The sequence below is a fragment of the Aethalodelphis obliquidens genome, unplaced genomic scaffold (assembly GCF_003676395.1).
Source record: "Aethalodelphis obliquidens isolate GAN/ISIS:26980383/991018 unplaced genomic scaffold, ASM367639v1 scaffold61, whole genome shotgun sequence".
Taxonomy (NCBI): Eukaryota; Metazoa; Chordata; class Mammalia; order Artiodactyla; family Delphinidae; genus Aethalodelphis; species Aethalodelphis obliquidens.
In genome coordinates, this window is record NW_020838005.1 from 2,069,776 (window position 1) to 2,082,010 (window position 12,235).

A 12,235-nucleotide genomic window follows, 5' to 3' on the forward strand; every position below is an offset into this window, starting at 1 on the left:
AGGAATCAGTTGACTAAGTTGTCTTCTGCATTGAGGGATAAGCAGAACGCTGTGGGCCACGGTACGGGAGTGATTTCTTTGTGCTGTTGAGAGAGTCCTTTTGCCCCAGGAGTTCAAGTACACATCTTCATGGCTCTGCTAACTAGCTTGGAAGGGCCCCCATGGAGGCCTGATGCTACTGAACTAAGTGGTTCATTTCTAGGAAGAGACACAACCCTAAGTTCTAGTGAACATGCCACACCTACACCAGGTCCTTAAAGCAGAGCATAGACAGGACCTCACACAGCAATGTGTCTGCACACATGCTGGAGCTCCCGGTCACCCTCTCGAGGCCTCTGTTCCCTGAGAGAGGAAAGAAGAAGGAAAGAAAGGACAGTGTATGGCTGGGATGGAAGAGAGAAGAAAAGTTCCAGCAAAGAGGAATGTTAAGCTTGTGCTGGGTGCCTTAGCTACTACACTTTGAGACACTTGGACCCTCAAAGTGCTAGAAACTCGTTCTTCTTTTTTAATTATTTTTTTTATTGAAGTGTAGATGATTTACAATGTTGTGTTAGTTTCAGGCGTACAACAAAGTGGTTCCGTTATCCATCCATGCATCTATCTATCTATCTATCTATATTATTTTTCAGATTCTTCTCCCCTATATGTCATTAAAAGATATTGAGTATAGTTCCCTGTGCTATACAGTAGGTCCTTGTTGTGTATCTATTTTATATATAGTAGTGTGTGTATGTCAGTGCCAACTTCCTACTTATCCCTCCCCGCTACCTTTCTCCTTTGGTAACCATAAGTTTGTTTTCTATGTCTGTGAGTCTTTCTGTTTTGTAAATAGAAATGTTTTGTACATTTGTATCATTTTCTTTAAGATTCCACATACAAGTGATATCATATGATATTTGTCTTTCTCTGTCTGACTTACTTCACTTAGTATGGTAATCTCTAGGTCCATCCATGTTGCTACAGATGGCATTATTTCATTCTTTTTTTATAGCTGAGTAGTGTTCCATTGTGTATATATATACCCCATATTTTCTTGGAAACTCATTCTCACTCTACTGTTCACCCCCAGATGTAATCAGCTTATGTATGCCAGTGTAAGGCATGTGCTGGCCATGTGGAATACCCTTAGTGTTCTAGATATTACTACCCCCTCCTAATTTTTTCTTTCCGTCTGAAGAAAGCAATTCATCCTGGTGCTGGATACGAAGGCATTTCCGAGTACAAATCAGTGGTCTATTACCAAGTCAAGCAGCCCTGTTGGTATGAGACTGTCAAGGTGAGAATGTGTCATCAGTAACCCCTATCATATATGAAACCCCGTTTAGCTTCCTTTCTTCTTTTTACCCACAAATCGTTCCTCCTTTATCCTGAAGTTTTAGATAGGTTGCCTGTGGTGTGCAATCAGAAATGAATTGATCATCGTAGCTCTGCAGAAGCTCATTTCTCTTTCGTAAACTTCAGAAACCTTAAGTAACATTCTCGTTCGTAAACGTGTTGAAATTGGAAGAGAGAAACTTGATGTTGTAATGATGTAAGAGGCTGCCAAGATGGTCCAGAACCAACTGGAAATTTTCACAGTGTGCAAGCAGTTTCCTAACATTTCTTTCCTTCTTGGCCTCTAATCAAGTTAGCTGGGCTTCTTTTCAATTTAAATATGTGTCTTACAAATTCCAAAGTGCTCTCGAGATCAGTCCGCTCGCGTGAGCCTCACAGTAGCTCTGCGACAAACGGTCCGAGTTGCAGCAGCCCATTTTCTGATGACGTAACTGACACTCAGAGAAGTGAAGTGACCAAGTTCCTCTAGCTGCTCGTGTCGGAGCCTAAACTGGATTCCACTTCTTCTGAGCCCCAGACTCCATCAACTCTTTCCTTTTTTGTTGTTCTGGTTTTTTACTGAAGTACAGTTGATTTACAATGTTGTGTTAATTTCTGCTGTATAGCAAAGCGATTCAGTTTTACATATATATACATTCTTTTTTATATTCTTTTCCATTATGGTTGTTACTTCAGGATATTGAATATAGTTCCCTGTGCTATACAGTAGGACCTAGTTCTTTTTTTTTTTTTTGCGGTACGCGGGCCTCTCACTGTTGTGGCCTTTCCCGTTGCGGAGCACAGGCTCCGGACGCGCAGGCTCAGCGGCCATGGCTCACGGGCCCAGCCGCTCCGCGGCATGTGGGATCCTCCCGGACCGAGGCACGAACCCATGTCCCCTGCATCGGCAGGCGGACTCTCAACCACTGCGCCACCAGGGAAGCCCGGACCTTGTTCTTAATCCACATCGGCTTTTTCTGATTGTCAAGGTTTTATGAGCTCTCCGTAGAAAACTAAAAAAAAAAAAAAAAAAAAGTTGCACTAATATCTTAATTCCGAAGTAACCATTTTCCACAATTTTATATACTTCATAGGTTTTGGATCATGCCATTCAGACAAATTTATATTGTGCCTTTTCAAACTCTCTTGAGGCATTAAAAAGCCTTCAGAAGTATATTTTTAGATACTTGCATAATATTCCATTATATAATCATGCCATAATTCATTTAACTATTTGCTACAAATTCTCTGCTCTGTACGTTGCTCCATGCCTCTGTTTCCCCATCTCTTCTGTATATGTAAGCAGCAAAAAAAAAAAAAAAAGCTTCCTTGTCCCCAGTATTTTATCTTTTCCTTCTATTATAGGCCCTAACTATTAACGTATCCATGTACACCTTGCAGTCTTGCACACAGACCTGAAAGTACTGATCTTTTCCCCCTGAAGTATCTCCTGCTTCCCACTTGAGAAAGCACTAGAAATTTGGAATATCTCCATTTTCAGAATCTATGATGAACAGCCAAGATGATCTTCTCTTGAGATCCTTTGGGTTTTGAAAAAGAGCTAAATCTCCTTCGAACGAAACCCTACACCAAATCTCACTCTCTAGGAATTACTCCTGTGATCGGATACTAAAATGTGCCTCATTTTATAAAACGAACTGTGAGTGCAGGGGACTGTATTGATATTCCTCATTATTGTGCAGGTATCCATTGCTATAGAAGAAGTCGCTCGCTGCCATATAAGATTTACCTTCCGACACCGGTCATCTCAGGAATGTGAGTATTAGGAGGTCGACGACACGTTTCAATCAAAACAGTGTTTACTCTTGCTTGACAGTGCTTTTGTGGGTCTGTAGAATGAGATACTTGGCATCTTTATTTCAAGATTCAGTGAAGCTAAGGAAATCTTAAAATGAATTTTTCTAGGCTTCCAAGATCTGTGTTTATCATTGTATATCAGAATTTCCCTGAAATGTGCTCTATGAATGCTAAGGTTCTACAGTGCTAATAGATGCTGTCTGACAAAAAGAGTTTCCCAGTTGAACAGGGATAGAAAGTGCTTGTATATTATGTCTCCCTCTTAGACATTCACTGTGTATGTTGCCACATTGCTGAGAAATCCTGAAGCAAGAGAACTGTTCAATCTGTTATTTCCCAAATTATTTTTTTTTCATGAAAGAACTGTTTCAAGTCTTAGATCACAGTTTATAAGTTGACTTTCCTAAGGTGTGAACAGAGGAGAATATTGATTATTTTCAGATTGATCCTAACATTTCTGGAAGTGTTGTTCTCATTCAGCACTGCATAAAAATGCAGTCCTTCCTTCCAAACTGAATTTTTTGAATGCCATCTACCTACCAGACTGCAGGCCAGGCCCTGGGTAGATGACAGCAAATAGGACACAGTCACTGCTCTGAAAAGTCTCTGTGGTCTAGTTAGAAAGATGAGCAAGAAAACAGGTGATGAAGTTCAGATCAACGTGATACGTGTTACAGCAACGACCATCAAGGAGTAAGCACAGCACCTAAGCCTGCCTGGGGATTTATGCATAAGGTTTCCTACATCCTAGCTGAGACTTGAAGGTGAGCAGAAGTTAGCCCAGTGAAGGGTGCTGGTGGAGAAATGTGTTTGAAAAGCAAAGTGAGCTCGGTAGGGCTAAAGTGGGAGCTATCATGATATTAGATCGAACCATCTGAAATTGCCATTTTTGTAGGTCAGTATCAGATCGTCAAGTATCAGCAGATAGTCAATTATCAGCAATTTCGTACAGTTCTCCATCATACTAAGCTAGCATTCATCAAGCTCTTAGTTTGTACCAGACACTATGCGAAGCTCTATTTATACACCATCTTGTTTAGTATCTACAGTAATCAGTAAGACCCATACACATTTTAATCCACATTTATATGTAAAGAAACTGAGGCACAGAGATGTTAGGTATGTGCCCAAGGTCACAGGGCTAGTAAGTTCCTGGATTGACCTGTCAGTGGTCTGATTCCAGGCAGGCTAGAGCCAGATCGTGAAAGATGAAGGTTCTTTTGAACTCTGTTATGGAGGAGCCATTAAAGAATGCTGTGTGGGTGGTGCTGGTGGTCGTGATTTCGTATATATTTATAACAGCGTTAGTCACGGTACCCCCAAATTGGCCGTCAACAGGAGAACAGATGAACAAACTGTAGTATGATCCTGTGCTCAGCCAATCTGGGTAACACGAGTCACAGCAGACCTCAGAGGTGTGTCTGTGGTGAGACCAGGCCATGAGTCACCCCAGCCGTAGACATTTAAGCAGGGGACATGGTGAGCTCAGAGGCTAACACCTGAAGACCAGGAGAGAGGCCCTTGGCTTCCTCAGGAGGCTGGCCCCTCCTCCCCCAAATGCCACGGGACACACATATCCGCTTCTCCTGGCACCAGGGCTACTATCTTGGAAAGAAGAGAGGGACAGAAATCTTAGATGACATCACAAACCTTGGAAGATAATAAACAAAATACTTACAGAGTCTGTCTTAGAACAGCAGTAGCGAGATAGGTCATGGGAAGGTTTTGGAGCAGGGCAGTTGACTTGGTTAGATTTGATTTTGGAGATCCCCAAAGGGTGGAGAAGAGCTGGAGACAGAGAGATCTGTTAGGAAGATCTTGTGGGAATACAGGGAAGAGGTGAGGGTGGCCTGGCCTCAGGTGGGAACAGCAGGGATGGAGAGAAAAGGCACAGCCTCCAGAGGCGCTCAGGACGCAGAGCTGGCACGGGGGTGGGGTCAGCGTCAACATCCACAGTTCTGATTTGGGTGACCGAGTTGATACTGATGTCATTCATTCACAAATAGAGGAAAAGGAGCATACTTGGGGGCACCAGAAGATTTCAGTTAGGGAACTATTTCCTTCAAGGGGTCTGTGACGTGGACAGTACGTATGGCTTATTGGGGCTCGCTCAACTGTGTTGGTTATAGCACGATTGAACACCAAACCCCAGAGCAAAATGTGCCGTCAGCTCTCATAGCCATCAGCCCCCGGTATCTCCCTGCCCTGCTCAGACACGTATTCCTGTCTTTTCAGCCAGAGATAAATCGGAGCGAGCCTTCGGGGTGGCCTTCGTGAAGCTGATGAACCCGGACGGCACCACCCTGCAGGACGGGAGGCATGATCTGGTGCTTTATAAGGTGGTGCTAAAGAAGGAGCCTCAGAAAGTGACTAAGGACATAGTTACTCCCCCTGAAATTGGTTCTGAAAGCTCCTTTCAGACTTATGTGTACAAATATCAGAAACTTCTCTCGGACTGTACATGTTTGCCCCTTCAAGTCTAGAACCCCGGAGGACCGTGGTCACACCAGCTGCATGGTCTCCCATCCCTTTAGTCTTTTAAGGATGGTCCCTCCCTGTTGTGCAAATGGCGTCCGTGGAGGTGAACAGTCAAGGGCTGTTCTTCTGCTCTTTGCATCAGCCTATGTGGAGCGTTGATAGTTGCACTGTTGGGCTGGGTTAGAGTGTGGTGGATGTGGTAGGATGTGGTTTTCATATCAGCGCGAGCCAGGCACCATTACTCCGTTCTGTGGCCTCCTTTCCTCTCCTATCAGCTGTGTCCTTATTCTTCCCTCTAACTGCTGCAGAGCTATCGCTTCCACTGAGATTTTAGAGCAGAAAGCAGACGTTGGGAAGATCTCATTTGTCCAACAGTATTTAGGAGGCTTTTCACACGGTTGGTAGCTTTTTTGAGATGAATCCACTTGATGTGTATTTCCCTTAGCAGCTCTTGTGCTCAAAAATAGTGTTGGAAGCCATGGCAAGCTATTTCTTCTCAAAGGACCCAGTGAAGTATCATTGTGACCATTTACATGTTCAAGAAAGTGAAATCCAACCTTATTCTTTATGTATTTACTTAGAGCAGAGACTAGAATGTTGACTTCTCGTTCATAACTTATTCTGTTTTCATTCAATGTTGAAATTATTTCTGGACTCAAACTCTGGGACAGTATCCCAGTATCTCGGAGTTGGAAGGGATCTAATTTGATAAAGTACACTGCGCTCATGATAGATACTATTTTATTTGCACATAAGAGATTTTGTCCACCACTTGGTGTCCCTAACATGCTTCCTTTGCAGGGTGACAACAAGAAAATGGAAGATGCTAAATTCTACCTGACCCTGCCTGGAACCAAAGTGGAGATGGAAGAAAAGGAGCTCCAGGCATCCAAAACCCCAGGCAACTTTACGCCAAACAAGGATAGCACAAAAGATAGCTTTCAGATCGCCACCCTCATCTGCTCCACAAAGCTCACTCAGAACGGTGGGTGTGCTGACCTCGGTGACACCAGAATGAGTTTTCTCTTTGGTCCTCCTAGGCTTCTTTGTTAGACTCAGGGGACTGGACGCTGTGGGGCTGTGTCTTCTGAGGTAGGGTCCTGGGCTATCTGGATTCTTCTCTCTGCTCTTCACGTGATGTTTTCTGGGTAGGACCGATCAGATAGCTAAAGCTCTTCCTGAGGCTTCTTTGTCTATCTTTCCACTAGAATGAAAAGCATTTTGGTGGTTTTTAAATAGGGTAAAATCTATAAATGTATTCATTAACAGAGGCTGTGAATTTCGAAAGTCTTATGTTTCCTTCCTTCAAGGCAGCAAAGAACTCTAATACTGTGCTCCGTATGATGTATATAACAAGAAATGTTGGTAGTGAGGGTAGGATACTGGCAGAGGAACATCAGTCTCCTGTCCAAGCAGGTATGGCAAAGAGCAGGGAAGGTTTCCTGTTAGCATTCCGTCTGTCCCCCATATAGATTCCTCTTTCTCGATTTTTTTCCCCAAGCAGTCAGATTTTCCATAACATCAGCTGAAGAGTTCAAATGCGGCTTCATTTTGTCCCCTCACGAAATCTGATAGCAATTTTCACTTCTCTTGTGTATATCATGACATTTGATAGCCAATAACAGCTTCTTATTCATTTAACCTATGTCATTTGTAAGGAGTCCTGCTGAATAATAGTGATCCAGGAAATAGCTGCTTCGGGGACTTGCTTTAGAAATGCTTTGTCCCCTGTGCTATGTGCAGGATTAGTCCCTTGGACCTCTGAGAAGATTTGGGGGCTCTGCCTTAGGGAAGTGATAAGGTAGACAAAACAGCTGAGATAGAAGGTCCACTCAAGGATCACATAGCACGTGGGTGATCTTTAGAACGGGTCAGTATTGTTTATTTTGATGAATCTTGGTTGCGTAGAGAATATGGATAGTATTTCAACTTGGACAACTGATCAGACTCAACAGAGTGAGGTTCAGAGCTGTTACACATGGGAAAGTAAAAGCAGGCACCAAAAATTAAGCCAGAGAAAAGACAAAACTGTGGAGACGTGAAAAGATCCGTGGTTACAGAGGGCTCGGGGAGAGAGGGAGGGGTGAATAGGCAGAGCACGGGGGATTTTTAGGGCAGTAAAACTGTTTACTAAATGACACCCTGATGGGTACATGGATGCACGTCGTTATACATGTGTCAAAAGCCACAGCATACTGCACAGAGCGAACCCTAACTTAAACGGTGGACTTCAGTTAATAATCTTTATCAGTATTGATTCATCATTTGTAACAAAGGTACCACAGTAATGCAGGATGTTAACAATAGGGGAAACCCTGGAGCCTTGAAGGGGTATAGGGTAACTCTCTGTACTTTGGGCTTAATTTTTCTGTGAATCTAAAACTGCTCAAAAAAATAATAAAGTCTATAAATTAGTAAAAAAAAACCAACACAAACAAACAAACAAAACACAAAGTTAAGCCAGAAGGCATCCTGAGCTTTATGGAAGCCACGAGAAAACGGTATCAAGGATATAACCCTTGTTAGGGAGAAAGTAAACATAAATAAACTGCTGATACGGGGTTAAGTAGTATAATGTTTATGGTAGATGATTTACAAGGTGTATCAAAGATTTTTTTTTTTTTTTTTTTTGCGGTACGCGCCCCGTTGCGGAGCACAGGCTCCGGACGCGCAGGCTCAGCGGCCATGGCTCACGGGCCCAGCCGCTCCGCGGCATGTGGGATCTTCCCGGACCGGGGCACGAACCCATGTCCCCTGCATCGGCAGGCGGACTCTCAACCACTGCGCCACCAGGGAAGCCCCAAAGATCTTAAATGTATTCAGACCCTTTGACCCAGTACTGTGACCCCTAGAAATTGAACCTAACTAGACAATGGGAGATGTGCACAAAGATTTATATATGAGGATGTTTCCCTGTGATTCATAATAGGGGAACAGTGCAAAGAGTCTAAATGTCCAATAGTTGGGGTCAGGTTAAAGTATATAAGGTTATTAAATGATAAAATATATGCAGCTGTGAAATGTATTTTAAAACAGTCAAAGACATGGGAAAATGTTAACACTATGTGGAGTATAATCCCGGTTTTGTTTAAATATATGAGGATAATTTGGAGCTTATTGCCTGGGTTCAGATCCCAGCCCTGCCACTTACTAGCTGGTTCATCTTGGGCAAGTCACTTGATCTCTCTGTGACTTGGTTTCCTCAGTTTTAAAATGGGAGTAATGATAGTATTTATTTCGAAGAACGAAGTAAATTAAAATAAGTAGAAGCAAAGCAGCAACGTGTAGCACATTGTAAACACTACATGAGTAGTAACTGTTGTCATCATCATCATTATTATATGTACACAGCAAAAGGCTAAAAATAATTAAAAGTTTGGATGATAGTTCTTATTTTCTTTATTCTTTCTGGTATTTTCCAAATTTTTAACTAGGAAATGTCAAAGTGGTTTTTTTTTTTTAGCTCTGATGGTAGATGAGAGAAAGCATCGATGTACTTTGGGGGCTCTAAAGGGATATTCGAAAGAGACAGCGTTTACCAAACATCTAGTAGATTATCCTTCCTAGAGACTAGGTTTGAAGAAAACAAGTAATAAATGTTTGTAAAATTAACTTATTAGAGATAATGGTTAGAGATAACCATATTATTACATTGTTTATTATCTCGCAGGCAAAACTTTAGGAAGCTTATTGACAGGTAGCAGTACTCAACCTGATGCGCTGATACCAACATCACACATCTTCTAAATGTTCCAAACCTGTGCTGTCCCGCGCCTTATGTAGCTTGCGAAATTTAAATTAATTAAAGTCAAGTGAAGGTATGACTGCAGTTCCTTGGTTGCATTCGCCCCATTTCGAGTGGTCAGTGGTTTTCTGTGTCTGGTGACTTTCCTTCTGGACAGCACAGGTTGCAACGTTCCCATCATCACAGAAACTTCCATCGGGTAGAACTGTCCTCTTCCATTTGTTGTCATCCTGTTCCTAGTGTTTAGATCTCAAAAACACTCAACATACTTTTAAAAAAAAGTCTCCAAGAATATCCTGTCCCAAAGAAGACTTAAAGAAGCAAACTCACCTAAACCAGAGCGGGGTGACCTACTGTCAACCTGGATGGGGGTAGGAAGAGGGGACAGATTTGGGGAAGATGAGGTGACATCGTGGGCATCAGAGAAAATGGGGCATTCCCAGTGACAGATAATAAGTGTGTTTGCTTTCTTCTAATTTGATGGGAGTGATAAAGAACCAATTCAATTTCTTCTGAGAAAGAGGAAGCTGAGGAACATGAATAAATCATCAACTCTATGAGGGCATTTGTTGATCAAGAGGAGGGTAGCTGTTCTCCTTTCACTCGGAGGCCATGACCAAAGGCGTTTCTCCTTAGCCTTTGGAGGGCTATTCAGACTCCAAAGTTAAAAGCCACTGGACTTTGTTACAAACAGAGCCTGTAGGCACCTTCATTATTTTATGAATTATTTCAAAACTAGAACAGACTGATGTATATGGGATCATTTTGTTGCTGGGCCCATATGGAAGGTGAGGATCGAGGAGAGGGAGAGAGGAGTCGAGTCTCTGCAGGTGTGGACCTGGGCCAGGCCATTCACAGACATCTCATTTTACCCACCGACAGCCTAGCACGGGAAGACACCAGTGTTGTCGTTATTAACCTCAGTTTACTGATCAGAGCGCCGAGCTGAGGTGGTGAAATATTTTGCCGAAACTCATAAGTGGTGGACTTGGGTCCGAAAACAGATATTTGGAACTCCAAAACTTAGGGTTTTTCTTTGTCATTCTTTTCGTTTTTAAACGTTATGGTCCCTAACCCTTTCCGACAGGTAATCACTACCCTAAATTTGGGGATTATCATTCAGAGTAGTGTGAATTCTTATATACTTTTTTTTTTTTTTTGGCCTCGAGGCATGTGGGATCTTAGTTCCCCAACTAAGGATCAAACCTGTGCTCCCTGCAGTGGAAGCGCAGAGTCCTAACCACTGGACCACCAGGGAAGTCCCAATTCTTACATACTTCTGACGGTGATGTAAATTGGGACAACTTTGGATAACATTTAGATAGTATTTAATATGGTTAGAGGTGGTCATTCTTGGTAATCCAGAAATGTAGTCTAGTTTTTTTTTTCCCACTTTTTTTTTTTTTTTTGCGGTACACGGGCCTTTCACTCTTGTGGCCTCTCCCGTTGTGGAGCACAGGCTCTGGACGCGCAGGCCCAGCGGCCATGGCTCACGGGCCTAGCCGCTCCGCGGCATGTGGGATCTTCCCGGACCGGGACACGAACCCGTGTCCCCTGCATCAGCAGGCGGACTCTCAACCACTGCGCCACCAGGGAAGCCCTGTAGTCCAGTTTTATACCTCAGAAAATGCTGCAGATACCGGATAGGCATATGAGAATGTTTGCAGCAGAATTGTTTGTGACGGCTCAAAACCACAACCCAACTGGTTGTTTATCGACAGTAGAATGGATAAATTCTGGTACATCCATATGATGGGATAGATACTCTACAGCAATCAAATGAAACTAACCAGAGCTATTCATCAACCTGTATGAATCCCAGAAACACTGTGAGTCTAGGGCTGTTTCTGTGACACCGTGTCACCACTTTTCTTGCCCTAAGACCTTGTGATTCACCAGATGCCAAATCTATTCCTAATATTAGCAGTGATGGGGCATGCAAATATCTCTAGGGGGTAAACCTCTAGACTGATTAGTGGGTTCCTTGCAGGTTCTTAAAGCTGCTGCGTGACTCTTCAGCATGATGAAGTATCCAAATCCTTTTCCTTAGGCAGCTACGCGTGGAGTGAGGTAACCAATGGAACGGTCCGGTTGACTAGCACGTGGCAAAAATAGGAGATGGGAAGCTGGCAGTGGACAGTGCCTAGTGGATGGGCCTAGCACAGTGCCTATTATTAAGTACTTACTTAAGGAATGAAGAAAGTGAAGAACTGTCTTGAGTACACTGCCAGCTTCCTTGGGACTCCTGGTTCTGTGTCCATCCATCTATTCAATCTTTGATCCAGCACGTATTGAATACCTACTAGGTGGCTAGTGCTATGATGCGGTATAAGAAGGAATGCAATAAGATTCCTTCCCTGGACTGTCTCAATGTATGGGCAGAGCCAGAGAGATACCAAATGTGTTGTTAATTGTTTGCCCTAATGTATACGTATGCGGACAAGGAGTGCAGATAGCAGAGAACGATTGGGTATGTCTCCCCAGAAGGAATAATGTCTGAGAGGGCTCTTGCAGTAGAAGTAGCAGCTGACTGAATACATAGTATTGGAAGTATTTCTGGGCATTTCCGACAAAGGGAAGACATATGCAAAGACAGGGAGCGATTGCAGAGCATGCCATAGCTTGGGGAGTATTGAGTTGATCTGTCTGACTGCAATGGGCTGGCAGGAGGGTCATAGGAGGGGCCTTACGGCCCTCTGTGACTGGTATTGGGACTTTATTCAGTTGACAGTGGGAGGTCTCTAGGCTTTGGAGGCTTCCCAGGGACTGAACAGTCTGCAAGCCAGTAAAACAAACAGTGAAGCAAATTGACTGTTCTAATGAACAGAATACATTTTCAGCTGCTTGTAAATATATATTTCTACAAATCCATTGATCAAA

At 43.2% G+C, this 12,235-nt stretch overlaps 1 protein-coding gene across 9 annotated transcripts in view; it reads left to right on the forward strand.

Annotated features, from left to right (window-relative positions):
* Positions 1-12,235, forward strand: part of DOCK5 (dedicator of cytokinesis 5) — a 225,217-nt gene that overhangs the window by 126,274 nt on the left and 86,708 nt on the right. For all 9 annotated transcript variants that reach the window (XR_003428941.1, XR_003428942.1, XR_003428943.1 and 6 more), the window contains 4 exons: positions 1,178-1,276; positions 3,018-3,090; positions 5,368-5,471; positions 6,412-6,595. Coding sequence is in view for 6 of the 9 variants with exons in the window: in XM_027087891.1 (XP_026943692.1) it covers positions 1,178-1,276; positions 3,018-3,090; positions 5,368-5,471; positions 6,412-6,595 (460 nt within the window). In the remaining 3 variants the exon portion in view is untranslated. The remainder of the gene's footprint in view (positions 1-1,177; positions 1,277-3,017; positions 3,091-5,367; positions 5,472-6,411; positions 6,596-12,235) is intronic.